Source organism: Zeus faber (genome assembly GCF_960531495.2).
Source record: "Zeus faber genome assembly, contig: SCAFFOLD_68, whole genome shotgun sequence".
In the NCBI taxonomy this organism is placed as follows: Eukaryota; Metazoa; Chordata; class Actinopteri; order Zeiformes; family Zeidae; genus Zeus; species Zeus faber.
Genome location: NW_028293136.1, coordinates 51134 through 63177, shown reverse-complemented (window position 1 = coordinate 63177; position 12044 = coordinate 51134). Strand labels below are relative to the sequence as shown.

The 12044-nt window shown below is 47.2% G+C and overlaps 1 protein-coding gene across 1 annotated transcript in view; it reads right to left on the bottom strand.

Moving 5' to 3' along the window:
* Positions 1 to 12044, bottom strand: part of LOC307247630 (NACHT, LRR and PYD domains-containing protein 12-like) — a gene marked incomplete at both ends in the record, with an annotated part of 45352 nt that overhangs the window by 3311 nt on the left and 29997 nt on the right. The window contains 8 exon segments of the mRNA XM_080024668.1: positions 502 to 652; positions 1256 to 1429; positions 2289 to 2439; positions 6055 to 6143; positions 8377 to 8550; positions 9333 to 9506; positions 9647 to 10503; positions 10507 to 11492. Coding sequence (XP_079880794.1) covers positions 502 to 652; positions 1256 to 1429; positions 2289 to 2439; positions 6055 to 6143; positions 8377 to 8550; positions 9333 to 9506; positions 9647 to 10503; positions 10507 to 11492 — 2756 coding nt within the window.

Sequence of the window (12044 nt, the reverse complement as noted above, 5' to 3'; positions counted from 1 at the left end):
GCCAGGTCAAGTTTGCAAGTACCTGTTATTTACATTCTAGGGGGGGGGCACCCAGGAAGACAGTTGGGGGGGGGGGCAGAGTCGTCAGAGACCTCTAACCCAAACCACACCCTGTTTCTTCTCTATAAAGCCTCTTGTCTTTTTCTGTGAGATCAGATTGATCCGAGCGCTGCTTTGGAGCGGTATTGAATCTTTGTCTTTATTCTGCAGAATAAATAATCTTGGATATCCTCAGTTTTGTCTTCTTGTAGCGGGCAGATTAACCTCACCGATCATTGTGGAAGAATTTCCTTCACACAGGACACCTGGATGTCGCCCCCACGCCGCCCGCAGACAGCCAGATATGGAATATGTAATCAATCATTTTCCGTCCCACATCAGTCATATGTGCTCTCTGACATCACCCTACGCACCAGAATACCAGTGTAATTGTTGTACTCCTTGTAGAAGTCAGGGAGGTCAGCCTGTCTCTCCATACCTGAGAGTGTCCAGTCTCCAGCGTGGCTCCTCCAGGCCAGCAGAGAGCAGCCTAACTCCTGCCTCTCCTGGGTGGTTGTAGCTCAGGTCCAGCTCTCTCAAATGGGACGGGTTGGAGCTCAAAGCTGAGGCCAGAGAAGTGAAGCCGTCCTGTGTGAGCAGACAGCCTGACAAGCTGCAAACACAACATGAAGCACAACGTGTCACTACCAGCACAGTTACCATAGTAACTGTATGTAATGTGCTGTGAAATAATATATCACATTAAATCATATACTGATAGATACAAAGCATTTATATTTTCATATATTTTCATTCCTTTTATATTTCTGAATTGATCATTTATACCCTATATATCCATACAATTAATTTATCCTGTGCATAGAATCACATTTGATATATTTGACGATTTCTGTTTTGTAGTTTTTCATAAGCTTTTTGAGGTAAATTACATTTATGACCCAATCCTCACCATGACAAGTTCTACAGTATATATATGTAAATCTACTTGTTGGAATACACTCATTCTGATTTTGATTAATATCATAAAAAATGCTTTTGCAAGTTCAAGTTCAAGAGATTATTTGTCACATACATACACATACGGTCGTACTTATATGCAGTGAAATGTCATGACACCCGGTGATTACGCACAAGCTCTATAAGCTCGAAAAATACTCAAATGTGCATGTTGTTAACATGAGTTTTAATGCAAATGTGTGATTATTTGAAGTCCATTCCTGATCCCAGTTGGTTTCAGAGGTTGAGGAACACTGACCTGAGTGTTTCCAGAGCACAGTGTGGACTCCCCAGTCCAGCAGAGAGCAGCTTCACTCCTGAATCCTGCAGATCATTGTTGCTCAGGTCCAGCTCTCTCAGAATGGAGGAGTGGGAGCTGAGAACTGAGGCCAGAGCTTCACAGCTTCTCTCTGATAGATAACACAAACTCAGCCTGCACACACACACACACACACACACGTACCTTTACTAGTGATATATTCTCAGGGATAATTGTTTGTTTGACTTCATCCAAACCTAGAAACACAGTGATCAACTGATCAACAGTGACTGGAAATGTTTGCTTGTAGCCATCGCTGCTCAAGGGAGTCGCAGCGGTAACTGAACGACAATGTTCATACTTTTCAGACAATTTGATGTGGGATCAATTTGCCTCATGAATAAATGATATTTTTGTGTTTTCTCTGTTTAGGACTTTAATGCAAATATAATCACACTTTAGGTCAAATTCATGCAGAAATTCAGATGATACTAAATGGCTCACAACCTTTCTAGCACCACTGTGTATCCTCCCACAGCCTTTGCTCTCCACCCTGGAAGGTGGATCCCTCTTGTTCCTTCTCTGTATGATAACATGTGTTGCTTGTGGAGCTAGTTCTGTCAGATGCTCAGTGTCCAGGCCCTCATGGGCGGGGCTATTGAAGCAGCCAGTCACTCCTTCCCTCCCTGCTTCGCTGCATGCTTTGCTGCATTGCTTTGCTTCCTCCACCTCCCCTGCATCTAGATCACTCAGCGACTATGTTTGCTGATCACCTCGCGGGGAGTGATGACCAGTAGAGCCCAGACACCAAAATTCCGGCGATAGAAGAAAGATCATGATAATGTAAATCTAAGGTTTGTCTCTCAGAAGTATATTTATGATTGTCAATATATTGAGTAGTGCTAATATTCCCTACATGTAAGACCATGTGGTTCTTGACAATAAACACATAAGAATTACTGTATGATGATGATAATGATATTGTGATCTCAAAGCTTTAGCTTATTTTCTTTGCACATTGAGGAACACTGACCTGAGTGTTTCCAGTGCACGGTGTGGACCCCTCAGTCCAGCAGAGAGCAGCGCGACTCCTGAATCCTGCAGATCATTGTTGCTCAGGTCCAGCTCTCTCAGAATGGAGCATTTGGAGGTGAGAACTGAAGCCAGAGCTTTACAGCTTCTCGCTGATAGATAACACGCACTCAGCCTGCGCGCGCGCACACACACACACACACACACACACACACACACACACACACACACACACACACACACACACACACACACACACACACACACACACACACACACACACACACACACACACACACACACACACACAGAAATAGAGCTCAGCCTAATAGCAGCTCATGATAATATCTAATAATTGCTCGGTGAGGTGAGTCTCCTGAACGGTGCTGAGGTGATTCCTCTCACACACTCATCTCATCATCTGAGTGGCGATCGTGGCCCCGCCCCTTGCGGCCACAGCACTATCACTATGCAGACTTCATAATGAACATTCCGAGGCGGCTGTGGTGGTGGCTGGGGACTTTAACAGGGCCAACCTTGAAAAAGTTCTGCCTGATTTCTATCAACACATCACGTGTGCCACCAGGGGAGATAGAACTTTGGACCATTGTTACACACCGTACAAGAACGGATACAAGAGCGTCTCACTCCCTGCTTTTGCGAAATCCGACCACGCCCCTATCTCTTTACTTCCTGTTAACAGGCCGTGCATCGTACGTGAACCTGTGGTGACAGGGGACATAAAGCAGTGGTCGGACCAGTCAGAGGCCGCGCTTCAGGACGCTCTTACCGACATAGACTGGGACATGTTCCAATCAAGTTCTAATAACGTCAGAGAGTTTACTGAATTAGCTGTGTGTTTCATAGCTACGTTAGCAGACAGCATCGTTCCCACGGTCATAGTTTGGATATTTCTGAACCAGAAACCGTGGGTCGGTGAATGTATCTGCTGCGCTCTGAATGCTCGCACGGCCGCTTACAACGAAGGTCTTGTATCCGGAAACATGGACAACTACAAAGCGGTGTCGTACAATCTGTGGAGGGTGGTGAAGGACGCTGAATGAACATACAGAGCCAGAGTGGAGCTACAGATGGAGCAACAGAACACCAGAAGCTTGTCGCAGGGGCTGCAGACTGTACCTAACAACAAGAGCAGCCCCTCCCCAGCCACGAGTGTGAACGCCTCTCTAGCCAACAAACTGAACTCCTTCTTTGCACGGTTTGAGTCTGGCAACAACACCGCTAGTTCACCGGCTAATTGGATTTTCACCGCTGGGGATGAGCGCCCACTCTCAGTGTCTGAGCACGACGTCAGGAGGGCTCTGATGCGGGTGAACACCAGGACAACTACGGGCCAAGATGGCATATCTGGATGAGGACTAAAGACCTGTGCTGACCAGCTATTCCTGGTGCTATCTCCCTGGCTGAATCAGTGGTCCCGAAGATCGCCTCTTCAGCATGCCTGAATGACTACCGTCCGGTGGCCCTCACCTCGGTGGTCATGAAGTGTTTCCAGAGGCTGATTAGGGATTACATCTGCGCCTCCCTCCCCCGCACCTTGGACCCGTTGCAGTTTGCGTAAAGGCAGAACAGATCCAAGGATGACGCGGTCTCCCAGGTACTGCACACCACACTCACGCACCTGGATGGCCGGAAGGGGCCCTATGTGAGATTGTTGTTCATCGATTATAGTTCAGCTTTCAACACCATATTCCCCACCAGACTGGTTGTAAACCTGCAGGAGCTAGGACTGAACACTCCGCTGTTTGCCTGGATCCTGGCACATCTGCAGCTCCCTCACTCTGAACACAGGATCCCCCCCCCAGGGCTGCGTCCTCAGCCCCCTACTCTACTCCCTGTACACACATGACTGTGTGGCAAGGTCCAGCTCCAACACCATCATCAAGTTTGCTGACGACACCATTGTGGTGGTGGCCTGATCAATGATGGCTATGAGAAGGCCAACCGTGAGGAGGTGACTGACCTGTCATTCTGGTGCCAGGACAACAACCTCCTCCTGAACGTCAGCAAAACTAAGGAGCTGACTATGGACTTGAGGAGAGGATTACAACCCAGGACACATGCGCCGTTGGTGATAAATGGGACTTCTGACGTGGCCTCATGTAATTAAGTCCAGGAAAAGTGGAACAGTAATTGGTCACGTGGCCTCTTCCTGTCATAGTTATGGCAGTAAATGAGGGAGGAAAGGAGAAGGATGCCACCAGGAGGGTGCTGGGGTGCACTCCAAGCAGGTGTGGTGGTGTGTGTGTGTGTGTGTGTGTTTGTGTGTGTGTGTGTGGTTTGAGGTTTTGCATGGGCTCCAGGGTGCGCATGTCACACATATGTAAAAGGTTCACCGGTGAGTGTACATGACTTATCCACATTGGTTCTGGTTTAGAAGCTGGGTATTATGTTGCGGTGCCTCAAGGCAGCGGAATGGCCCGCGAAGCCCCCCCGAACTCCACAGCCCCGTGGACACCCCTCGGCTGCTGGAAATCCCTGGGAACCCTGCCCTGCTGCCACAGAAGACCCCGGGGCCTCCAGAGAAGGCAGAGGGCTGTGGAGCAAGCCGCACGCCCAGCCCTGAGTAGCATGACCCAGTCCCAGGGAGCACAAGGGGACCCCGCACCCCAGGGGCGCACACATACAATCAACCCCCGGGTGCAGGCACAAGACGCAACCGCCGGCACAGAACCCGGGCCATGGGTTCAAGGCACGGACCGCAGGCCCGGATCATGGCCCCATGGCGACAGACTGACACCCCGGCCCAGTCCCCCGCCCCACGGGCGAGCCAGCAGGACCCCCACGCCCACCCACGCCCCGCACAAGGGGGTGGCCTGCCCCACCGGAGCCGAGCAGACGCCCCACCCGGCGTGAGTGCCAAGTGCCCATACACGTAGCAGCATGTGCCCATATTCAGGCCCTCCACCACCCCCAGCACCCGGGGCGCCCACCGCAGAGAAGCCGTGCTGCAGAAGCAAAAGGCCAACAGCCGTCCCCCACACCCAAACCCACACCCACAACAGCAAGCAGTCCCCCAGGGGCCCCGGAAGGCACCCGGCGACGCTCTCCGCAGCCCCACCTGGTCGCAGCACATCCCAAGCCACCAGGCGCAAGCCATCAGGACTCCAGCCAGGCCGGGGGAGCCACCCCCCGGCCAACCACGCCCCCACACCGACCCGCCAGCGACCGGCCACCCCGGAAAAACCACAGTGTTCAATGTGTGCTGTTGGTAATCGCAGTTAAAACTGCGGGGTTGGGGGTGCGAGTCCTTCAGGCAAGTCGAACCCGAATCACTCGCACCCCTCCTTTCCCGCAGATCCTGGTCCGATGGAGGGTTGTTCGGAGTAGGATTGGTGTGCCAGTGTGTTCTAAGCTAATGTGAGTGGGATTACAATTTTGGGAGGGACGAGAAGCACGCTTGGGCAGGAGTGTGACAGGCCAGATGGCAGCTGCCCACCGCATCGCCACCCACATATAGTCTATCATGTGGTGTATGTGCTCAGTATGAGTTCTGGCACTGGGAGAGATAGGCAAGTCGCAACCGGATCGATCCAGGGGCACAGCAGGCCGGAGAGCAACCCCGCAGACTCCCTCCCCCCGGACCAGAGCGTCTGCCATGTGCCTCCGCCATGTCAGGCAACTCTGCGCCCCCATAAGACCCCTGGTCAGCCCCGAGGCGACGAGCATGCGGACTACAGAACAGAGGGCGGCAGATGGCACCCCCACCCACAGCCCGACCCCCCAGTGACGAGCGCCCCTCGCACCGAGAGCATCATAGGGCAGGTACCTCGCAGCCCGATGTGATGACAGGAGACCGCCCTCCACGAAGGAGGCCACACGGTGAGCCCCACACCTAGCACAGCCAGCCAGGTTCAGGACTCAGGTGGACATGACCAGACGGAACGCCTAACCAGCCTAATGGGACTTCTGTCAACAGGGTGAGCAGCTTCAAGTTCCTGGGAGTCCACATCACGGAGGATTTAACATCAACTATACATACAGACACTTTGGGGAGAAAGGCGAGGCAGCGTCTTTACCACCTCAGGCAGCTGAGGAAATTCCGGGTCTCGGTGAGGATCCTCAAGTCCTTCTACTGTGGAGCAGTGGAGAGCATCCTGACAGGCAACATCACTGCCTGCTTTGGGAACTGTACTGCTCAGGACAGGCGGGCCTTGCAGAGGGTGGTGCATTCAGCTGAACGTACCACTGGAACTACCCTCCCCTCCCTGCGGGACTTATACACCAGGAGGTGTAGTAGCAGAGCTGCAGCATCATGAAGGATCCTCATCACCCCAACAACGGACTGTTCCAGCTGCTGTGGTGGAGCAAGAGCCTCCACAGCCACACAGCGAGAACAGAGACTGAGACGGAGTTTCTACATCAAGACATAAGAACTGTCAACGCTGAACTCACCAGGGGTCGTCACTGCCTTACTGTACTGTATGGAGCATACTGTACTGCATACTGTATCACTGTACTGGGTTACTGCATACTGTACTGTATTGCTGTGTGTACTGTTGTATACTGTACTGTATATCTCTACACATACTACCTCACTTTATTCACATGTACTTTAATGCACATAGCTGTATATACGTAATAGCCTATCCCATAAACATAAATCTATTCCCTTTATTTCTATTTTGTACCCCCACTCTGCGTTACTTTCAAGTTGTTTTATTTTACTTTATTCTATACTGTTCGATTAACTTACTGCATTACGTTTTAGGAATCAGTTTGTTAGTCAAGTAGAAATTAGGTAGCTACTTTGTTCAGTCTAGAACATATTGTGCATAATCACCGGGTGCGTTGTATTGACATTTCACTGCATATATGTATGGAAGTATGTATATGTATGCGATGAATAAACCTCTTGAATCTTCAATCTTTAATCTATATTTTAAATTAAATGTGTGCTTTTTCTGTTAATAAAATCAAACATCCTTCATTTTTAATATTCATCAGAACTCAACATAATAAAATATAATTACAGAAAAATATAACTTTTGACTTGTGCTTTGTCCTCTATTTCAATTATTTTCAATTAATGAAAAAAATATTACATTACATGTCATTGATCAATGCGTACATTACGTCAGTAGTATTTAACCAACTGTATATCACAGTCACAGCTAAAGCCTCTAAAGGTGTAAGTAGCACTAGTAGAGGTAGAGAATTACTTTCAGTAGAAAAGTAAGTAAAGTTAAAGTGCAACGTGCAACACTTTAGAAACTTTAATAAACTTAATGCGTTGATGCAGTCGCAATTACTTTGAAAAATTGGAGATTTGTATCTGACGACTGGATGACAAGCACAATTTTCTGACAAAGGCTCAGAAAAACCCAGTTATCTTGAATGTAGCTGGACATCCCATACACTTCCTGGATGCTCTCGTGACTAGATTCTGGGACTAGAGTTTCATGAGGCTGTGATCATCCAAGAGGTCACAATAGGTCATTTTATACAGAAAGGTCAAGTGTGTACATTTCTTTGTAGATTTGTTTTCACTGCATGCCGAAAACATGTTTAGGATCCCAGGCCAACATCCCCTGTGTAGCTGATGGACTGGATGTCATGCACGGCCGTAAAGGGGAGACGCTTGCAATTGTAATGAGCCCAATTTCATTGTGATATCTTGATATGGGAGGTCACGGGTCACGTTTGAAAATGGTCAAGCCAATTTACTTTTGTCAAACAAATTGCCATTTTTGGAGTTATGTTACTCCTGCTTCCCAGCTAGCTAGCATGACATTCTACACACCACAGGAATCATCTGGATGTCTTGTTTCCGCTTGCTTACCGCAAGATTTTAAACTGAGCTCTAAAGAGCTCGTCAAACACGGCCCGCGCTGTGGAATAAAACATGCAAAAACGGCAGCTTGGGAGCCCCGTGGTGGCTTCTGGGGCCCTACGCTACCGCACAGTCTGCATGTAGCAAGAAACAGCCCTGCCCCAATATGATAATTATATTCATGAATGCTTCTATTTCATGTTGTGAATATGTTCCCCACATTTAAGAGCATAGATACTTGCATCCTGATCTCAAAGCTTTAGCTCATATTCTTTGCACACTGAGGAACACTGACCTGAGTGTTTCCAGTGCACAGTGTGGAGTCCTCAGTGCAGCAGAGAGCAGCTTCACTCCTGAATCCTGCAGATCATTGCTTCCCAGGTCCAGCTCTCTCAGATGGGACGGGTTGGACCTCAGAGCTTTGGCCAGAGAAACAATGCCTTCACAGTGGACCCCACAGTCGGACAAGCTGCAAACACATGTCAATAACAGGACCCAATGTAATATCATATACTAGGCTAAAATATGCTATTATATTCTATAATATAACATGCAATAATATAATATATAATATGCTATAATATGATATAATATAAAATAATATAATGTGCTATAATATAATATAACACAGTTGATAGTATATAATATATTATATTAAGTTATATTATAATATGCAAGGATATGCTTGGCGATAGAATGTAACACAACATATTATATATCATTTATATATATATATATATATATATATATATATATATATGCTATAACATAAAATATAATTTAGTATATTATAGCATCTTACATAATGTTATATTAAACAATATAATTAGCGCCTCCGTTGATTACGTACATTTACTTATTGTGCATAATGCCCGGGTGTGTTGCAATGATATTTCACTCCATTTATGTATGACCGTATGTATATGTATGTGCAAATAATGTCTTGAACTTGAAATGTTGTTTTTATATATTTGACTCATTTTATTTGTGTTTTTATTTTACTTTTTAATCTTTTTAATTCCATGATTAATTTTTTAAAATTATTTTAACTTTAAATCTTTTTATCTGTAGAGAAACACACCAATCCTCACCATGAAAAAATCTTTGTACATTTAAATGTACTTTCTGGAATACCCTCATTCAGATGTTGATCAATATAATAAAAATGCTTTTAAACGTTGTTAGATTGAATTTCACACAAATGTGTCCATTCCTGATCCAAGTTGGCTGCAGAGGTTGAGGAACACTGACCTGAGTGTTTCCAGAGCACAGCGTGGACTTTCCAGTCCAACACAGAGCTGGTCGAGTCTATTATCATTTAATCCATAGTTGCTCAGGTCCAGCTTTCTCAGACGAGATGAGTTGGAGCTGAGAACCGAGGCCAGAGTTTCAAAGCTTCTCCATGACAAACAGGTGCCACCCAGCCTGTACACCAACATGGACGCAGATAAATAAATAGTTTAAAGATTTTCTTTCCATAAACACTCAAACTATATTCACCCTAAGTTTCTCCTCAGATGTCAAACAGATTCCAATTCATATACAGATGTCATCCGGGAACATACAGTAATGTTTTGGAGGCTTTGATCACTGGCCGCAGCCAACGAAGATTAATGCAAGGCCTGTCGTCGGTCCTCTCAAATTCAAAGTATTTTTTCAGGTCAAACTCGTCCAGATCCTCTTCTGATGACGGTAGGATGAAGACCAGAGCTGACCTCTCAGCAGGGGAGGGTTCTGATTTGAGCCTTCCTGCTCTCAGGTCCAGTTGCATTTGCTCCACTAGAGAACAGTCATTCATCTCATTCAGGAAGCGGATCAGGTTGATCCCTCTCTCTGGAGAGATATCGTAAATGAACTTTTTCTTGATGTAATCGGCTGTTTCCTGATTGGTTACTGAGCTACTTCCTGTCTTCTCCTGTCTCCTTCTCTTCTTGTGTGTTAACTCCTTACTTCCTGTCTTCTCCAGCAGGCCTCGTAGCAGCAGCTGGTTGGTCTCCAGTGAGAGGCCCAATAAGAAGCGAAGTAACAAGTCCAGGTGTCCGTTGACACTCTGCAAGGCCTTGTCCACAGCACTCAGGTAGAGGGATTGTGCCCCAGATATGGATGTTGGTTGTGCTTCTGTCAGAAGATTGACACCGGTGCTGGTAAATGTCAGAAAGACATGAAGAGCAGCAAGAAACTCCTGAATGCTCAGATGGACAAAGCAGAAGACCTTATCCTGGTAAAGCACACACTCCTCTTTAAAGATCTGGGTGAAACCTCCTGAACACAGTGAGGCTGCCTGGATATCAATGCCACACTCTGCCAGGTCTGCATCATAGAAAATCAGGTTGCCTTTCTCCAGCTGTTCAAAAGCCAATTTTCCCAGGGATTGAATGATCTTCCTACTCTCTTCATCCCAGTGTGGATCCGTCCCAGATCCTCAGTCATTCTTGAAATTCCCCTGTGTGGACTGGAGCAGCAGGAAGTGGATGTACGTCTCAGTCAGGGTCTTGGGCATCTCTCCTTTCTGTGCTTTTGTCAAGAGGTGTTCCAGAACGGTAGCAGTGATCCAGCAGCAGAGCGGGATGTGACACATGAGGTGGAGGGTTTGTGACGTCTTGATGTGGGAGATGACGGTGTCGGCCTGCTCCTCCTCTCTGATTCTCTTCCTGAAGTATTCCTCTCTCTGTGGGTCGCTGAAGCCTCTCACCTCTGTCACCATGTCAACACACTCAGGAGGGATGTGATTGGCTGCTGCAGGTCGTGTGGTTATCCAGAGGCGAGCAGAGGGAAGCAGGTTGCCCGTGATGAGGTTTGTCAGCAGGACGTCCACTGAGGTGGGCGCCGTGACATCAGTCCACGTGTCATTGTTCTGGAAGTCCAGAGGAAGTCGATTCTCATCCAGACCGTCCAAGATGAACACAACTTTGAACTTGTCGTAGCTGCAGATTCTGGCTTCTTTAGTTTCACTAAAGAAGTGATGAACAAGTTCCACCAAACTGAACCTTTTTCCTTTTAGCAAGTTCAGCTCTCTGAAGGCGAATGGGAAGGTGAAGTGTATGTCCTGGTTGGCTTTGTCTTCAGCCCAGTCCAGAGTGAACTTGTGTGTTAACACTGTTTTACCAATGCCAGCCACGCCCGTTGTCATCAGCGTTCTGATGGGTTGATCTTGTCCAGGTAAGTGTTTGAAGATGTCTCGATATTTGATTGGTGTTTCTTCTGTCGTGGGCTTCCTGGAAGCTGCTTCGGTCAGTCCGACCTCATGTTCCTGGTTGAGCTCTGGGCTCCCTCCCTCTGTGATGTAGAGCTCTGTGTAGACCTGGTCCACAGGTGTTGGCTGTCCTGCTTTAGCCATTCCCTCAAACAAACACTGGAACTTCTCCTTCAGATGACACTTCAGTTTATGTTGGCACACAGCAGGGAGATGAACTGAAAGATCAAATAATAACAGGCATCAATGAGTGAACGTGAGCGTGAAATGTCAATGTTTCCTGCTTCGTGTGTAAACCTCCCAACTCCTTGTTTCCTCCTTGTCTATTGAGCTTTCACTGCTGGCTGAACACTCACTCTGTGTGCGCAGTCCAACTGTTGTGCAGTTGGTTGTTCATCTGCTTTAATGTTTGCATCATGCTACACCCTGGATAACCACTCAGCAGCTTTATGATCTTAGCACAGCATTTACCATCTGATAGGAAGTGTACAAACCTTCCATTCAAAACATTAGTTCTAGTCACACAGTCTAAAGACGTAGACACCTTCCACGCTGCTTCAAATTATATTGTATATTCACAAGCACTGCAAAACAACTTTTAAGCTGTTGTACTTATATATGTCAAACTGATTCAGTCCTTCCTTCTTCCGTGGCTGTCTCCTCACCTATACCCTGTTTCTTATTAGACTGTGTCCTAGCCCCTAGACTGTCTCCAAGTTATATCTCTGGACTCTTACATGCAGAGAGCTGTTTAAAAGCCGATTTGATTC